At 41.4% G+C, this 19,849-nt stretch overlaps 1 protein-coding gene across 2 annotated transcripts in view; it reads right to left on the reverse strand.

Annotated features, from left to right (window-relative positions):
• The window catches only part of gsg1l (gsg1-like), a 38,779-nt gene extending 24,832 nt beyond the window's left edge, over positions 1–13,947 (reverse strand). Inside the window, exon 1 of one of the 2 annotated variants that reach the window (XM_036148029.1) lies at positions 13,296–13,947. In XM_036148029.1, the coding sequence (XP_036003922.1) occupies positions 13,296–13,584 (289 nt within the window). In that variant the 5' untranslated portion in view covers positions 13,585–13,947. The remainder of the gene's footprint in view (positions 1–13,295) is intronic. The other variant, XM_036148028.1, reaches the window with a different exon arrangement.
• Positions 13,948–19,849: the final 5,902 nt, after the last annotated feature.

Genomic DNA, 19,849 nt, shown 5'->3' on the forward strand with positions numbered 1-19,849 from the left:
AAGGCCCCCCACATACTCAGGGGTTGTTAACTTTCGCAGAGGTCCCTGCGTACTCGAGGCGTACTTAGGTACATGTCAAACTATAAACTTCTCAGCAACAAGAAGTCTTTACATCCAACTGTTTCATATGTCACACTGAGCTGCTCCAAACAGGAGGTCTGCAGGACGCAGCGTCACCGTCTCTCTCTGTTCTCACTGACAGGTGGGAGCCTGCTGGTAAAGAAACGGCTCTGGGTGCTCAGCTAGCTAATCACACATTTTACCTTCCGTTCTCCCGCTTGGTGCCGCCGGAAGCACAATGGCAAAATCAGTAATGCTCCACATGTTAAACTAAAATCTGTTGAGCTCTGTTTGGCATTAAGACGGCAATTCTTAATGCTACACTGCCAGACAGGACACGTAAAATGAGAAAAAATAAGAAAGGCAAAAATAGCCCGTCCACCAATTTCAGGGTCTCCTCCCAGCTGAACAGGCTTCCTGATCAGACTCCTGGACTACTGAAACGGACAACTTTTGATCACCATCAGAGGAAGGAGCTCTTCACCTTCTCTCTAAAGCAGAGCCCGATGCAGGAAGCTCATCTCAGCCGCTTGCCTCCAGCACCTCGTCCTTTCTTTCTTCATCCATATCTCCTGATGGTAGAGGAGAGCTGGAACGTGTACGGACCGGCAAAAAGGAAAGCTCTGCCTTTCGGCTCAGCTTAAACGTGACCAACATTACAGCAGCCTGGGCCACAACACCATTTATCCACTTCTGGACACCTCTGCAACCTGATTTCAGGTGGAGAAAGAAAAGGTCGAGTCGTTTAATGGATCCGCTCCCATACTGACTCGCTCTGTTAAAGTTATCTGGATCAGTGGAGCTTGGTTTCTGAAGGTCTTTCAAGTGTTTGTCTTTTTATTTTACCTGCTTGTTTCTGTCTGCTAGTATTAGACAAAATACTGCTTGGTAGGAAAAATCCAAAAGGGCCAAACCAGTTTTGCTAGCCTGTAACTGCAATCTGTGTGAAGTTAGGATCTATTTTAGAATCTCATCTAAGATCTCTCCATTTTTTTTTCTCTCTGAGGTTAAAGGAGATCAAGTGGTAAAAAAATAAAATAATCTAGGGAACGTTACGGCTGCGCTGCGTTAAAAGTGTGCAGCAGCCAAAAGGTGAGCGGCTCAGCGTCTGATTAGGACATGAATTTAAAATGTAATTAAAGAGTGAGCGGGCTCATCCATGACCTGACGACAGGACCAACAGCACAATCAGTATTCCTACTTACACCTTCCTACGGCACGCAGGGCACCACAGCGCCGCTATGAAATGTTAATTACATGCAAAAAAAGAGAGAAAAATAACTCCACTTATCACATTTTCAGTACATCAGGATGTAATGAAACTGATTCATTTCGGGCTTCAGGGGCTTTCAAACATCTTTTCTCACAGTTTCACTTCAAAGTCGCATAATTCCTGTTGGGATCAGCCTTTCATTGCAATCCCCCTGCAGCTGTGCAGCCTGTTTAATCAGGGGTTTGATGTCGTCTGGAGGTTAATTACAACTCTGATGAGTATGGATGGTTGTGAGAAACAACAGGTAATGTACCTGAGTGTCAATCTGAATTATTTAGTTAAAACATAAAGAGTGGAAAGTATTGAAATGCAGATATAGTCAGACTAATTATACAGCAGACTGGCATAATTACTGTAAGTTCATGTTTTTATCACAAACTTTGTCAAATTATATGTATATGTAATAAAATAGCATATTTATTTAAATCTGAGTATGCCAGTGATGACAGCACATTATGTAACTCATGTGAATCTGCCATTACTGTAAACTCTCTTATTTTTATTTTATTATATTTTGCTTTGTTTGATCTGCATGCTTCCATCTGCCTGTCAAATTGCTGCTGGTGCTCCTGATTTTCCATCTGAAGAACAATAAAGGATATTTCTATCCTATTCTGTTTTAACTGATATGAACCAAATCCAAATGAAATTATAGAAATGACTTTGGCAGGGGTTTCTAAATTCGTTCTCCTTATAAGAATTCATGGTTAATTTTTTACATTTTTAAAGTATAAAAACAAGAGTTCAAAGAAGGTGAAGCAGAAGAGGCTAAAATACGAAACTGACAAATACCAAGGACTGGATGGATGAATAATAAATGCAGAGAAAATGACTACATTTAAACCACTTAACTATAAAAGCTTAGAAGAAATTATAAATCAGTTAAGCTCCTCTTCCTGCTGTCTTGATGTTCTACCTACAACCTTCCTTAAAAAGTCCGGCCTGTCATTTCATCTGACCTGATCCAAACAGTAAATTCATCTCATCTGGGGTTTTTCTCCAGGCTTTAAGAACAGCAGTTACTAAACCACTAATAATAAAAAAAAAAGAACAATCTGGACAAATCCCATCTGTAGAATTACGGGCCAATCTCCAACCTGCCATTTATCAGTAAAATTACTGAAAAAGCAAAGAACCAACCACTTTGATGCTTTTAGTCCGGTTTCCGTGGTCACCACAGTACAGAGACCGCCATCATCAAAGTGTTCATTGACATCCACATAAATAAAGACTGGAAGAATCACAGTTCTGGTTCTGTTGGACCTCAGCGCAGCTTTTGACACTGTTGACCATGATATATTATTAAAGTGACTGGAGAGCTGGACTCTCTGGTACAGAACTCAGTTGGTTCAAATCCTTCCTAAAGAACAGCGACTTCTTTGTGTCTATAGGTAACTTCTCCTCAGAGTGAACAAAAGTCACATGTGGGGTTCCCCAAGGTTCAGTCCTGGGACCCCTTCAATTCAATATCTATACGCTCCCATTAGCTGAGATTTTAACAAGAAACAAGACTAGTAACCATAACTATGCAGATGATACTCAGCTCTACGTTACAATGTCACCAGGTGAATCTGACCCATCCATGACCTGAACGGATGCTTAGAACAAATCAATGCATGAATTAGCCAAAACTTTCTCCAGCTGAACAGAAACAAAACTGAAGTTATTATTTTTGGACCTGAAAATGAACAAACTAGAGTCATCAGCAGCTTCAGCAGCTTCAGCTAGAAACTGGTGATCAGGCCTGAAATCTGGGTGTAGTGATGGACTCAGACCTGAACCTCCAAAAGCATCTAAAGACAATTACAAGGTCGGCTTTCTATCACCTGAGGAACATTTCCAGGATTAGAGGACTGATGTCCCAACGAGATCTAGAGTAACTAATCCATGTTTATCTTTAGTGGAACTGATCACTGCAACGGTGTTTTCACAGGTCTGCCTAAAAAGTGGATCAGAACACTGCAGCTGATCCAGAACGCTGCTGCCCGCGTCCTCACTAAGACTAAGAACGTAGAGAACATGGACCCGGTTCTGAAGTACTCACTAAGACTAAGAACGTAGAGAACATGGACCCGGTTCTGAAGTCCTCACTAAGACTAATAATGTAGAGAACATGGACCCGGTTCTGAAGTCCTCACTAAGACTAAGAACGTAGAGAACATGGACCCGGTTCTGAAGTCCTCACTAAGACTAAGAACGTAGAGAACATGGACCCGGTTCTGAAGTCCTCACTAAGACTAGGAAAGTAGAGAACATGGACCCGGTTCTGAAGTCCTTCCACTAAGACTAAGAACGTAGAGAACATGGACCCGGTTCTGAAGTCCTCACTAAGACTAAGAACGTAGAGAACATGGACCCGGTTCTGAAGTCCTCACTAAGACTAGGAAAGTAGAGAACATGGACCCGGTTCTGAAGTCCTTCCACTAAGACTAAGAACGTAGAGAACATGGACCCGGTTATGAAGTCCTCACTAAGACTAAGAACGTAGAGAACATGGACCCGGTTCTGAAGTACTCACTAAGACTAAGAACGTAGAGAACATGGACCCGGTTCTGAAGTCCTCACTAAGACTAATAATGTAGAGAACATGGACCCGGTTCTGAAGTCCTCACTAAGACTAAGAACGTAGAGAACATGGACCCGGTTCTGAAGTCCTCACTAAGACTAAGAACGTAGAGAACATGGACCCGGTTCTGAAGTCCTCACTAAGACTAGGAAAGTAGAGAACATGGACCCGGTTCTGAAGTCCTTCCACTAAGACTAAGAACTTAGAGAACGTGGACCCGGTTCTGAAGTCCTCACTAAGACTAAGAACGTAGAGAACATGGACCCGGTTCTGAAGTCCTCACTAAGACTAGGAAAGTAGAGAACATGGACCCGGTTCTGAAGTCCTTCCACTAAGACTAAGAACGTAGAGAACATGGACCCGGTTCTGAAGTCCTCACTAAGACTAAGAACGTAGAGAACATGGACCCGGTTCTGAAGTCCTTCCACTAAGACTAAGAACGTAGAGAACATGGACCCGGTTCTGAAGTCCTTCCACTAAGACTAAGAACGTAGAGAACATGGACCCGGTTCTGAAGTCCTCACTAAGACTAAGAAAGTAGAGAACATGGACCCGGTTCTAAAGTCCTCACTAAGACTAAGAACGTAGAGAACATGGACCCGGTTCTGAAGTCCTCACTAAGACTAAGAAAGTAGAGAACATGGACCCGGTTCTGAAGTCCTCACTAAGACTAAGAACGTAGAGAACATGGACCCGGTTCTGAAGTCCTTCCACTAAGACTAAGAACGTAGAGAACATGGACCCGGTTCTGAAGTTCTTCCATGGCTCCCTGTATCTCAGAGAATAGACTTTAAAATCCTTCTGTTAGTCTATAAATCCCTGAATTAGCACCTAAATACATCACAGACTTGTTATCAGGGCATCAACCCTCCAGACCACTCAGGTCTTCTGGCTCCAGCCTGCTCTGCAGAACCAGAACCAGAACCAGACATGGAGAAGCAGCATTTAGTTCCTATGCTCTACTGATCTGGAACAAACTCCAAAAAAACTGTAAAAGTGCTGAAAGCCTGAGTTCCTTTAAATCCAGACTGAAATCCCACCTGTTTAGAGCTGCTTTCAGCCATAATAAAAGGAACACTGACCAACATAATTGATGTTTATTGATGTGTTCACCTGATACAATTTAATGTTTGTTACTGGTCTCACAACCAGTGACTGTTTCCATGTTTTCATGATGTAAAGTACTTTTAGCCTTGCTGCTAAAATGTCCTACACAAATAAACTTGACTTGGATGATTGGCCAATTGGTGGTGGATAGATGGAAGGAAGCAGAGATGGAGGGATAGAGGATAATAACGTTCATGTACTTCTTTTATAGTAGCTTTTATAGCAGCTCTAATTCCTCCTGTTCAGCAAACATTGAGTGTTTGAACCAAAAATAAATTCCTTTTCTGATTTAAAGCACAACTGATTTAATCTGACCCAATCTGTATAATATGATTGAACTTGACTTTGTGAAGTGCCTTGAGATGACATGTTTCATGATTTGGCGCTATATAAATAAAATTGAATTGAATTGAATTGAATTGAACAGACAATCTCAGTTCAGTCCAAAAACACAGAAATAACAACTTAACTTCTTACCAACCACCTAGACAGAGACCCAAATATTTAATCCAGCGAAAACACAAAATGCACCAGCAGCTATGACGCTCCTACACGTTCTCCTCCAGCCGCATGGGTCCAAACTCCACACAATAAACCAGAGATCACACAAAAACTGATCAACCAAAAGTTAAATGGCTCCTTGGACCTTTTTAAGACAGCCGAGAAGAACTGAATAAGATTAAAGCACCAACATTAACAACTCTGTATTTGTGACAAAGGTCATTTCAGCATGAAATGGTCTGAATTTTAAGCCCCCTCTGTTCTCATTACTGCCGTTAAAACAGTACCAAGCTGAGCTCCTTATGTGTCTCTCAGCCAGTCGGAGCAGATTGTTGTGATGTAATGAGGCGAATAATCCTCACTGAAGAGTCCATGACTACTTTAATTTAACCTTTAACCGCCTGGTTGACCTTCAGTAAGTCAGGCTTTTCTCCACGTCAGGTCCAACACGAGTTAGTGAACGCTTCAAGACCCCAGACACTCGTAAATACAATGGTGTTTTCAGAGAAAGCTGCGTGTGGAAAAGGAGAACAGGGACGCTGAATAATCTCATTCTGAGCACCAAAATACATCAAAGTAATTTGAGGATATCGTCTTATTTCTGTTCTCCAGCTACAGGATAAGTAACAACACACTTTTGTAGTAGAATCGCGTACATTTTTTTTTTACTTTCTATAGAAACAGACAGATAAATAATTTTTCACAGTTTAAGGTGTTCTGGGCGTGGCCGCCTGGCACTGCGAGGCTACAATGAGATTGGTGTTGGGTAAAGAGTCAACAATACATCAAGCCGACAAGATGAGAAGAAAGAACTGGGCGATAAACCAAAAATTTAACCAATACCGAGATTAATGAAAGTAACCGATGTCATTTGGCCCATGTCAGTGTTTTTGGTATTTAAAGGCATACTATGCAACATTTTTCAGTTAATTAATGTGTTCCATACCGTTTTGGATGATTAAATGAGTCATTTCAGGTCAAACAAAGGTTTTCTCGGCCGCCCTGGGGGTCTGTGGGGGAAATACCGCACTTGCAATTGCAGGAGCCCTCGGCCCGCACTCACAGAAGTCTCGCTTTACGGCGAGAACTCCATGTGTTTTTGCCCTGCCATTCACTATATGCACGCGTGAAAGCAACAACAAAGAACCGCGTGTTAACGTCAAATAAACATGCAAGCATATCGAGTATTATTATTATTATTATTATTATTTTTTATTTTTATTTTTTTATGTTGGCGAGACGCTACCGCGGCGGCCGCGGCGAGGCGACGGCGGCGGTGGCTTGGCGAGGCGGTGGCGGTAGCGTCTCGCCAACATAAAAAAAAATAAATAATAATAATAAAACTGGCGAGGCGGCCGCCGCGCCAAGATAGCGCTGCAAGAAGCTTGATGTTCATACCTTCACTGTGTTAGTCATTGTTTGTACTGCTGTTTTTCCACTTTTCGTTGCGTTCGCCTGTCTGCTAAGCTCAAAACAACCGCGCCTGGCTTGATGGAGAAACCAGAACAGCTGAGCATCTTTACAACAGTGCACTTTTACTTTTGCCCTCTGGGGGGAGCCTCGCTGGAAAATCAACCCCGTTGCATAGTATACCTTTAAAAAAAATAAATGAAAAGCCAATTTTGACTTTTTTTTGACTGTGTAGGCTATGTTCATGTCCCTTTAAGACGCACAGTCTGTAGTCACGTGACCTCATCCTATCTGAGGTGAAAGAAGACGGGGAGGTTGAGAAAATGGAGGAAATTTCACATGCCGGCGGTAGAGGAGGAAGAGGAGCAGCTGTTAAGTACATTGCAACCACATCTGCTCCCTTGTCCAGCCGCACTATGATCCCGTACGTTAGTCTGACTGTACATTACATCGATGACGAATGCAGACCGCGCACCAGTGCTCAATATATCGTGATATTAAGTTTAGGCCATATCGTCCAGCCCTACGAGAAGATACATGATGTTGGGTTTATGGTGCAAGTCGAAATTTGACTTTGCCCCTCCAAATATAGTAGTTTGCATGCTCGTGAACATTGGTCCCGTTTGGATCAAAGCAAACCATAAACAAGCCGCTCGAGAGTTTGGAGGATTGGAGGAAACGGTCTTGGTGTGTCTGTAATGGCGACCTGTGGACGCCGCCTCTTGCCTAATGACTACTGGAGATAGGCACCAGCCTGTTTGGATAAACATAGACGGCTTCAAACGAACTCTAGAGTGGTTCGTTTATAGTGTGAATGTGATCTGACGTCCATCTGACAAAGCTACCAGAGTTATACCTGGTCCAAAAGCATTCCCATAGCCACGTGTGCATTGCATTGTGGGATGCGGAAGAGAAAACAGCCTAACTGACAAGACATCTCCTAAAAATCAGTCAGTATACTTCTCAGATAATTCAGTCAGAAATACTAAATAGACAGTAATGATATGAATAAATTGTCTGTATTTTCTACTAGCTTCAGGGCTTGGAGCAGGGATGCAACCAAAACCTGCAAGTTAGCAGCTCTAGAGAACTGGACTTGGACACCACCGCTGTAGACTAATGCCATAATAGAGCAAGAGACTTCAACATGCTGCTGGGGTTACACAGATACCGAGGGAGGAACTGCAAGGATTTCAAAATGTTCAACTTACATGTATACTACAAATATATATTCTTTGACAGACAAATGCAAAGGTTTGGCAGAGAAATAAACTGGGGAAGGTTAGAATGGTTTACCCTAGTTATCTATATATACATATCTGTACATATCTGTAAAACTCTATTTATAGTAATATCCACCTGTATATTATATTCGGTACATATCCAGCTGTAAATTTAGTTCACAATACTAGTTATCTATATATTATACTCATAGGACAAATCTATCAGTAAAAGTCTGTCTATAATAGTATTCATCTCTATGTTTATTCAGTAAAAAACCATGTCCTGAACTTATTAGAACATTGTTTATCCTGCACTTGCTGCTATTGCACTTCTGGTTAGACCTAAACTGCATTTCGTTGCCTTGTACCTGTACCTGTGTAATGACAATAAAGTTGAATCTAATCTAATCTAATCTTTGATGTGTTTTTTTGTTTTTTGTTTTGAAGGTTTGACTGGGTAAAGGACTAGGAGCTAGCAGGCTAAGCCGCCCGCTAGCAACCCTGAAACAATACTTTGCTGATGTGGTTTGAGTGCGTATTTACGGTTATAGCAAACTTTATTTCCATGTGGGTTTTATACACTGATGGGACATTAATGTTTGCTTAGTCCAGTCTGCTCATTACAACCAAATAGAGCTTAAAAGTCTTTTTAAATTAGAAAGAACCCGGGTAAAAGCATCCGAAATGGGCTTTCTCTGTAGGGTGGCTGGGTTCTGCAACATAGAGACATGCAGGGCAAACAACCGTACACACAAATACAATAGTCATGGCCGTAGAAGCAGGAGTAACCAGAAAAAACCCACACATGCCCAAGGAGAGGATGCGCACTCCATTCAAAAAGAGCCCAGGCCAGGATTTGAGCCCAGGACCTTCTTGCTGCAAGTGCTACCAAATTTGCTACAGCATAACCACTAACACTAATAAACAAACATATTTTTAAAGAAATGTCAGAGACATAAGTAATTGAATGATTGAAGAGAGAAAAAAGTGAGTAAACCTGTCAGGATCTTGTCCGGATCAAAGGCCGTTCTGCTTTTTAGCTTTTTCTCCTCAAACTAAATTTACAGAAATTTGTTTTCACGCTAATTTCGCTTTAAACCATCACCACAACAGCATGAAACTGAGCTGAAATTCAACCCTTTTAGTTGAGCTACTTAATAAGGTTTACACTGAACTGGGTCAGACACACGTTCAAACCTGCAAAGCCAAATAGAACCAGAGTGTTGCTCGATAGGAGACAGTTGTGAGGGTTTGAAATCCATTCAGAAGGTCAGGGTAAAAAATTAGGCAATAAAAAAAGTGTAAATTTGAGAGAAAATACCCAGGATTTGTAATATTTTCCTATTAAGTCAACTCTACAGACACGAAGCACAGAAATCCAAATGAGGAGTTGAAATTTGTGCCAAATCCAGAGAGAACCAGGTGGACATAAAGCTTTTATTAACCTGATCCAGAGAAGGCATCTGGACGGTGGGAACATGGTCAGATGTTTGCTGGAAGAACTGGAGCAAAGAGGAAGAGGAGCATCCAGCCTGTTGACAAATCCCAAAAAGAAATAAAGATATTGTCTTCAGCTGATCAGTGATCATTGTATGTTTTTAGGAGTTGGTTTGGTTCCTTTGACTTCTAGTTTCTGTTTTTATTTTGATAACCTGGTTTTCTCCTCACTTCATCTTTGTTAGTTTTTTCCCCCATCACTAAATTCCCTCGGTTCATTTCATAATTTTAGGTTTTAGTCCTGTTCAGTATAGTAATTCTGTGTTTGATGCTCGACATTTCGCTACCCAGCTCCCTCGGTTAATTCTGGTCTACATGCGGTTAATCGTTACACCCGCTTCCTCTCCAGCAGACCTCGCATTACTAAAGAACAATACGTTCTCCGCAAGAACAGACATTTGCTATCAGAGCGGCAAGAGCAAAGGAACGTCCTTCAGTTCTTGCAGCACTTAAGATTTTCAAAATAAAAGCACAATCTCTCTGATTAGATGACTTTACTTAGCATTGCCCCCGCCCATCCTCAAGACCTTCTACAGAAGCACCATAGAGAGCATTCTGACCAGCTGTCTCTCTGTGTGGTGTGGAGACTGCAATGCCTCTGACTGGAAGAACGTGAGGAGAGTGGTGAGGACAGCAGAAGGAATCATTGGGGCTCCTCTTCACTCCATTAAAGACATTTCATCGCAGCGCTGTGTGTCCCGAGCCGTAACATCATCAGAGACCCATCACACCCCCACCATGGACTGTTCTCCCTGCTACCTTCTGGGAAGAGGTTCCGCAGCATCCGCTGCAGGTCCACCAGGTTCTGTAAAAGCTTTTTCCCTGCTGCCATCAGACTGTTGAACTGCTGAAGCTAAAACTGGACTCTGTACACATGTGTCCTGCATTGTTTACATTTTAATTGCTGTACTGTGAAATCACTGCTGCACTTTATCCTGTAACTTTATCCTGCAAAGTTACTTTATTCTGAAATCCACTGCAATTCACTGAAATTCTCAAGCTGTATGCAAACGAAATTTCGTTCTGTACACACTCTGTGCACACAAAATGACAATAAAGTTTTTCTAAGTCTAAGTCTCTAATTAAATCACATCTATTGTGATCCAGCCAGCCTCCTGGTTGCGCTTCTACACGACGATCCATAACAGCTGCATCAGCGTCCTTGGCAAAGCTCTCATTTCCACGTCCCTGATGGTAAAACATTAATTCGGGAAAGATCGGTAGAGACTTTAGAACATGTGTTGCATTAATCTAATAACCAAAAATGGGACAACCATCTCTAACGACCATAAATATGGGCTGCTGGGACGTAGACGAACCAGTAGAGAGCTCTTTTCTTGGGTTCAGCTACTCCGTCACCGCCACAGACCGGAGCAACATCATTACTCTAAACGAAGCCTGATCCGTCTGTGCTTCCTCATCCTCGCTTCCTCCTGGCAACCTTTGTGGTGAAAAATGAGTGTTTGCAGGAAGACGGAAACAAAACAGTGCTTCACGTCCTCAGCGCCAGAAGGGCTTAAATGCTGGGAGAAGGATTGGGAACCTTTCAAAGTAAGATAATCTGAATGAAGTCACCTTTTTTTTTTTTCCTTTTCTGGAATGTGTTGCAGCATTAAATACGTGAGACTGCTTAAAGAGCTCAGATTTAAATGCAAGAACCAGTTGACCCAACGATGACCTTAAATTCTGCTGGAAGCCTGACATGAACTTACGCAGCTGGGAGTGATGCAACATCCCAAAACCAGGTTTTATCGTGACCCAGGCAGCCACGTTAAATTATGTTCAACAAAATATAACATCCACCAAAAAAATCTGCAGAATCTGCTGCTGGCCGTTTTTTTTATTTATTTGTGCAGAGTTAATACCAAACACTGACAGGCAGTCTGTGTTTTCTGATACTTAGAGTTTCCAGATAAAGTCACTTCAGGGGTGCCATGAGCTTTCTAACCCAGCGAGTCTTTGGTGAAACAGTCTGAAGTCACGATTAATTGCACATTTTTCTCAACAACTCAGGAGGTCTGAGGACGAATAGAAGAGAGTAAAATTTTCTTACTTTCAGTCGAAAGAAGGGAAGCATGGTTCTGTTTCTCACACATGCTTCATTTAATGCTTTTATTTAAAATTGGACCTCAGGAACAGCCTTGAAAACGGGAGTCAGAACATGCTTTCACCCAGGATACATCTTCTGCTTTCTGCCCTCTGATTTGTTGCACCAAACACACCAGGAACTATTTTTTTCAGCCAATTACCAAATAAATGATCAATCTCCTTCCCTCAGATAGAAAAAAAAAAACAGCAGAACCACCAACAGAACCAGGGTTCTCTGAGACTCTTTGCATCTCACTAATTCATATGTTGTGAAATGAGTCCTTGACAAAGACACAGTTTGATGGTTTTGTAAATAATTTGGTGTATTTTTTTTTTCTGAAGGGGGGGGTTAATGAGTTTAGTGGAAGCCACAGAGACACAAGAAGAGTAAAAGAGTCAGGAGAGCGATGTGCTTTATCGGGTTTTTTTGTGTAATAGGCCCGACACAAAGTGCATAATCTATAAATTAAATGAAAAAACACCAAGTTTTCAACATTTTTCCCAAATAAAAACCTCACAATGCAACAAGTTGATGCTTTCCAAAACAACCTTTCACTGCAGTTTCAGCTGAAGGCATTTAGGAAGAAAATCATCTGTGAACATAATTTCCTCCATCAGATTCTCGCTCTGAAGTAAATCTGACTGTATGTTTAAGGAAGGTGACGATCCAGCCTCTACTGGGTTTTCATCCTGGATTGACACCCCTTAAGGTTTTTCTTCTTTACACTATTCCAAAGAGGTCAGATTTGCACATTTTGACTGCAGGAACCATCCTCTCTCTCCCTGTGCAGATGATGGATTGATCAGAGCTCTGGGAGATGTTCAAAGCTTGGGATGTCGCTGTAGAACCTGACCCTGCTTTAAACTGAACCAGAACTTTCTCTCTGACCTGTCCGCTGGGTTCCTTGGTCTCCATGATGCTGTTTGTTCAGGCAGGATGTTAAAGGAGTTTCTGATTAAAATGTGATTTTATTACACTTTGAATTGTCTTATTACTGGGAAGTGCTTTATCAATAAACTTGCCTAGAATACAAATTTACACAATACGTCATTTTCCTATTGTGCGCTACTTTGTGGGTCCATCACATAAAATCCCATTAAAATCCATTGAAGTGGTGATTGTAAACAGTCTAAAACTTGAAAAAGAAATTGCAGACTGTTTTGTAGATTAATTGTTAAACGTTCATTATTAAACCCTCAGCACAATCCAAACTTTTCCACATCCATGCAGCTCCACATTTTACCCAAACCTGGAAACTCTTTAAACTTTATCTCTACCTCAAAACGACGAGAAGCGTTTCTAGTACCTGTTTTATTTATAGTAACTGCATGCATGCAAGAAAACCGCTTTACAACGATAGAAGGTAACTAACATACAAATTGATTTTGAAGGAAGGGTTTTTTGTTTGATCTTTTGCGTGCGTAAAGACGCCAAAACCTATAGTAAAGACGTTTGTTTAAACAGAGACTCTCCTGATGCAGGCAGGTAAAAAGAGAGCCAAACCCCCATTTTCCGCGCTGGTTTGGATTGCTGTTGGACACCTCCTGTCTCCGGGGGGGACGTACCCACCTGCTCCGTGGATGTTCTCCTCGCAGGAGTACCAGATGCCGGTGTGGAAGCGGCGGAACAGGAAGCGGTCGTCCCCGGTCTCCCAGCTGTAGTGCACCTTGCTCTGGTCCGTCTCGTTTACGCCGTAGTCGATGCAGTTGTGCCGCCGCTGCTTGCTGCAGTTGGGCTTGGGGACGCGCTGGGTGCCCTCGCACCAGTACGTGGTGATGAAGGCGGTGGTGGAGAAGAACAGAGCCGCCAGGTTCAAAGCTACCGACAGCAGCGCGCGACATTTCCGCGTGGTCTTCATGGTTTCCCGCCAGAACCATGCGGGAAGCAGCGAGGCAGAGGCGGTCAGAGGAGGGAGAGGACAGCCGGCATGGCGCGGAGCGTTTACGCGCGTCTCCTTCCCGCGGGTCGGTGCTCGGCGCAGACTGACAGCTCAGAATAATGAACGTCTTCTTCCATCTACTTCAGCTCCGCTGCCGAGTTCCTGCAGCGGAGAGCTGCTCAGCCAGAGAGTTCAGGGGAGGAGAAGTGATGCTGGGAGCGGAACAGCCCTCTCCTTTTTCCTTCTCTTGTGCGTCATCGCCCGGACCGAACCGAGCCCATGGACAGCTCACACCTCCAGCCTCCCCGCTCCTCGCTGATAAACGTCACACATCGGTTATAGATCATTAAATATTTTCACCATCAGCAGCAGTCCAAGTTCTGACATCCGACATGCCACCACTTAGGATGAAGAAGAGCAGCAGACAAAAGCCTCATCATCGTCATCAAACAGTTGTAAATGTGCAAAACAAAGGGAGAAAACAAGTGTTGCGGTAACAATATAAAACAGATTACAAGATAAGGATCAGCTTCATTCACCAAGTTTGTGACACAAACAAGAAAGCTGACTTTGGTTCCACTTTGCTTTCAATGAATCATTTTAAATAGATTTAAAAAAGATGGTGAATATGTAAATTTTATTGCTGTTTATATTTCTAATCAACATTTTGGACTATCTTGACTTTACCTAAGAAAAATACAGAGATAAACAGAGAGAGGCACTGAACCAAGGGAACCTTCTATAGGCAAAACAGTGTGAGAGTAGTCTACACGTAATTCAAAGACAGTAAACAAAGCTAAACCCGTCAGCACTGAGCCAGGTGTACTTTCTGTGAAAGAGGAAAAACCAAGAGAACACTCTTATGCCACCAATAGCTCCGTTCAAGAAAGCACTTAGCCAGGGGCACTTTCTATGGGAAAAATACAGGAAATAATTAAGTATTTGACACCAATAGCTCCATCTGAGGAACGGACACAGTTAGGCAGCCTTTAATGAGAAAAACGAAAGCATGTCTTTTAAAGCACCACCAATTATGTCCAGAAAGGAAGCACAGCTACACATTAGCAGTGAGCCAGCCTTACTTTCTATGAGTATGAAAAACAAAGGGCACCAAGAGCGCCGCTCAAGAAGGGGACAAAGTTATTCACAGTGGCAAAAGACACTGGTAGAGTACATGTAATTAATAATGTATAGTTAAATGTTTAAACAGAAGCATTTAGCCAGGGGTGCTTTCAATAGGAAATAAAGCATAAAGTGTTCACAGGCTTATTGTGCCAATTGCACAACGAGGAGACAGCTATACAGTACAGAATTGAGCCAGGAGTACCTTCCATGGATAAAAGAAAAAGTGGGAGTTACTCACGGCAATATTTTAGTCAATGTTCAGTAAATAGACACAGCTAAATATATAAGCACTGAGCCAGAGGCTGTTTCCATGGAAAACTCAGATATGACAGCGATAAAGGTTTCTGCCTAAGACAGTCAAGGCCTTAGACTTTTTAAAATTTCACCAGTGTTTAACATTCTCTTTCAATCTCATGCTACAGGGAGTTTCCAAATGAAATAAAAAAGTCAAGGTTCACCTTCAATTCAACAAGTCAAATTAAGAAAAAGATGAAAGAGCCAAGACGCTTGTGTCGTTTCTCTTCAAATGTTGAGCTCTAGGTATAACAGGTGTTATTTATTTATGCGAGACTGGAACATGCTTTTCTGTCATTTGCTTTCGCAGGAATGATGTATTTAGTGAATATGCAGAAACCGACTCCTTATTGATCAACCGGCAGGGAGCTGGCAGGAAAATCACCAGTGACAAGGCCGAGCCGCCCACCACACCAATCCATCACCGCTCATTTTATAGCTCCCACCTTCAGATCAATACGGCCCCTGTGAGTGTGTGCTGGATGTGTGATGTACGGCAGGTCCCTCTGATTCAGACTGACAGAGCGTCACAAGAGTCAATGAAGTGAACAGAAAACCGTGTGCTGATTAATTTGAGGTTACGCTGTCAGATTTATCTGCCTTCGGAAGCTGGAAACCTAAACTATCAATGCTCTGTTTCTATTGTTTCCTTAATGTAACAGGAAGAAAAAAAAAATCAACAACACAGAACCAGGTTTAGACTTTAGAAAGCAAAAGAACCCTATTAACGTTTGAGGGTGTATCCACACCAGGAAAGTCCTTTGGTCTGCTTGTTCGGCCCGGACCAAAAACAGACTGTATCTCATTATTTAGTTTGATGTGGTTTGCTTTTACATTGTACTTTTTACAAGTGAGCTATAACTTATAACAAGAGTGAAGTAGCACAGATCTGGAAATTCACAAATGCAAACATGGAACACCTTGGTACTGCATTGCTATCGTGCACATTTGTGCCATTATTAAAGGTACAACGTCATTTTGAACGTCAGGAGCAGCTCATTCAATGCAGGTTTCTGATGTTGGAGCAGCGAACGTTTGCTGCAAGCCGAAGGAGACGATGTCCTCTGCATTTCCTATTCAATGAAAGTAGCATTTTCAACACTAAAGCCTGGTTTATGCTTGAAGCATCCGCAAGGTCTGCATGGCCATGTTACGTCATTTTGGCTACCACGGCCAAAAGTTTCCGCTCTGCGCAGCTAGGAACTTTTTTAACTATGCGGACAGTCCCACACAGAAAAAAAATGGCTGACGAACACGCACTCCTTCTGGCAGAGGTTCGTAAATATAGATATCTTTATGATTCGGCCCAAAAATGAACAATTCCTGAACAGAAATCACCGTCACTCTTGAAAGAAAGTAAGAAGCTTAAAGGGGTCATGACAGCAACTTTACCTTTTCTGAGGTTTTAGGGGTATAATATGATCTGTTGTGCTCTGATGAGGACGTTTGAATGTCAAAAGTGAACACCAAAGGACCAGCTCAAAGGCGGTCAACTTTGTCGCATTGTCACAGCTGATTCACCATATCATAACACGAATATCACATATTCAACCTAATACTTCACAGCGGTTACTAAAAAGGGGAGCTGATATGTCTGACGGTGGTCAGAAATGTTTAATTTCTAAATGCTCTCAAATGTATGGAAGAAGTGTTTGGAACTGGTACCATAATACAGATTTATGACTGAGTGTTGTGGGGAGAGAGGAGTAGATTGAGGAGGTTTGGGGGGGGGGGGGGGGGGGGGGGGGTTGACCAGTTTTCCAAATATGGTTGTAGCCAATCAGAGTGAAGTCAATTAGGTAGATCCACATATCATTACTACAACCAACTCTTTTACTTAGGAGGGACATTGGGCCTGACAAAGCAACAAGCTGATGTTATTTTTTAATTAAATTATTTGGAGAATTTAGATATGCAGCAATATCAACTGCATGAAATAGTTTCTACAGTGATGCCATGGCACTTTTCTGAGCTTTTAAATGTACTTCTACGTGTAATGGGGTGTTGTATGCTTGGCACAGGAGTGCAACACTGCCCTCTAGAGTACCTGCATCAAACATAAAGCAACCTTCAGGACTAATTTTTGCCAGATGTCTTGCAACTGTACTCCAAAAAAGATGGGTTGGATCGAGGTCGGTTTGTGTTAAAGGGGACATATGCTTTTAAATCCTTCCTTTTCGCATTGAAATTATTCAATTGTGGTTTAAATAAAGTCGAACTGGAACGCTTTGGTCTCAATTCCTTGTTAATTCATCCCCTCTTTTTACCCCTGCTCTGAGATGCGTCTGAGAGCAACTCATTTTGGTGTTGTCTCTTTAAATCTAAAGGAGGCACTTCACACCCCGCCTCCTCCAGGTCGCAGAGCTTTCCATCTTGACGTGTAGCCAAGAAGCGTGCAGAGCTCAGAAATGAAATGCAAAAACCCTATTTATTAAAAATGGTATGTCACTTAAGTTCATATGTGAGTCATGGCAGTTCCTAATTTTGGCACCTTCTCCTGACTATTGCCTGACTTTTGAGCTGATGTGACTAGTGAATTTCTCCAAGGTGAGATCAATAAAGACTATCTTATCTTATCTTAAGCAAATACGTTTGGCAGTATAGTGTAGATATGTGTTGTCAAGCGTTAAAGCCCTTATTAAGGGCTCATAATAATAGCTCAGACTGAACCAGATAACAAGAAATATCTCCCCAGAATAGGGGATCTCATGTCAGGAGATCTGGTTACACTTTTACAAACTGTTTTTAGACAAAACATCAAAACATGTTTTCCAGGTTTTTGGCTGCAATATCCAGTCCTCTCAGACACAAAATGAGTTTGATGCGTTCCATTTCCTTAAGCTACAAAAATACAGCCGTAAGTCAGATAAAGGGCTGCAGTCCCCCTCTCACACAAACACATCCACATATACTTGGGAGTGTTGTTGGGCAGATGCCCATGTCGGAGATTTCCCACCGGATGGATCGGGCCATCTGTGGGGGTTTTTCGCCCCGGCTTCTTTTGCAGCCTGAATTAAATCGCTGCTGCTGCAGGTAGATCACGACGTCCGAGTTAACACGGCTCACTGCAGCAGCAGGTAACGCAATACACCCCAGGCAGAACATCATCATCAACAAGGCCCAGCAACACGCCCACAAAAGCACAGCTCCGAACCCATCTCAGGGTTGGCTACTGGAGACAATAAACAACACAAACTCCAGACTTCACTGTTTACTAGTTTGGCTTCAGTCTCAGAGTTTTTTATGGGACAAACTGTTGTTGAGCTTGTTCCTGTAAACCTGTGATAGAGTTTTAAAGAAGTCACACACTGAAATCTATGCTGAAAAATGTTCATCAAAGCAGTCCGGTTGAAGGAAAACTCTTCTAAGATGCTGCTTATTAACACAGATCCAGCTCAGAAACTTAATGATAGTTTGTTTTCCAAAATTACTTTTTTCATTAACATCTCAGTGACTACCCTTTTTAGCACTAAAATAGCAACAATAGCTGCTTGTGTTTTGCTGTTATTTATGTTTAATATTATAACAGGTAATTTTCTTCATTAGTATATTCATGTTGCATCACTAATTCTATATATATATATATGTTTTTATTTATTTATTTTCAGTCAATCATCAAATAATTTGTCAGCACTAAAGGCAACAAGACAAAGAGCATCAACAGAAAAATTACTGAAAAGGGATAAGGTGGAAGCACAATGCTCATGTTTGTGCCTGTCCTACACATCAAATTAAACTAACCATCACTGTTCTTAGGATATAGGAAAGACGAAAATGGAACATAACAAGAGCAAAAACATCTTATGATTACTTCAATATAGAAATTAATATTCTGAAAAAGAAGAAAAGAGAAACCATAAAAAAAACTTATAAATTTTTTTTAAAAACTATTAATGAATTACACATTCGAGGATCCATGCTTTCATCATTCTATTATTTAATTCTGGCAACAAAAATACGTCTCCTTTAAGTCTTTTTTAACTTGCTGTTTTGTAAATTTACAAACCTGTGTCAATTCATATTTGGATTTGTATAATTTAAAGAATCTTTGCACACCAACAGGGAATATGTTTAATTTTGCTCTGTACATTATTTGCATTATTTTGTAATAGACCAAATCACGAAATTGGACATTATTAGATTTTACAAACAGTGGTTGTAGTATTAATAAAGCGTTCTCATCAGTGACAAATGAATTTTTCTTTCATTATAACTTTCATCTGCTGATTTCTTTACATGAAATTTCAACTTTATCCATCCATCCACTGTCTTCCACTGATAAGATAAGATAAGATAAGATAAGATAAGATAAGATAAGATAAGATAAGATAAGATGGTCTTTATTGATCTCACAATGGAGAAATTCCCTCGTCACATCGGCTCATACAAGAAGGTGCAGAGTAGGGAAGGTGCATTCAGTTATATACAGTGAATCTTCATATATACAATGGATCAAAAAGAATACCAAGAAATACAAAAGAAATAGGAATGGGCATATGATGTCTTATTTACATTCATAGTGGTCTATATATATATAAACATATATATATACTTATATATATATACATATATCTATGCCCCTACATACATACGTACCTACACGTATATATGTGCATATACATTGTATACATTTGTACATACATACATACATGTGTACTGACATATGTTCAGGTGTTGATAGCAGCAGAAGTCACTAGATCAGGATTATTGCACGGGTTGTAGTACAGTGTATTAAATAGATTATTGCACATTAGTTATTGCACATTAATTATTACAGTTATGGTTACAGTTACAGTGCAGCATTATAAAATCTGATAGCAGCAGG

The sequence above is a fragment of the Fundulus heteroclitus genome, chromosome 16, assembly GCF_011125445.2.
Source record: "Fundulus heteroclitus isolate FHET01 chromosome 16, MU-UCD_Fhet_4.1, whole genome shotgun sequence".
NCBI classification, from domain to species: Eukaryota; Metazoa; Chordata; class Actinopteri; order Cyprinodontiformes; family Fundulidae; genus Fundulus; species Fundulus heteroclitus.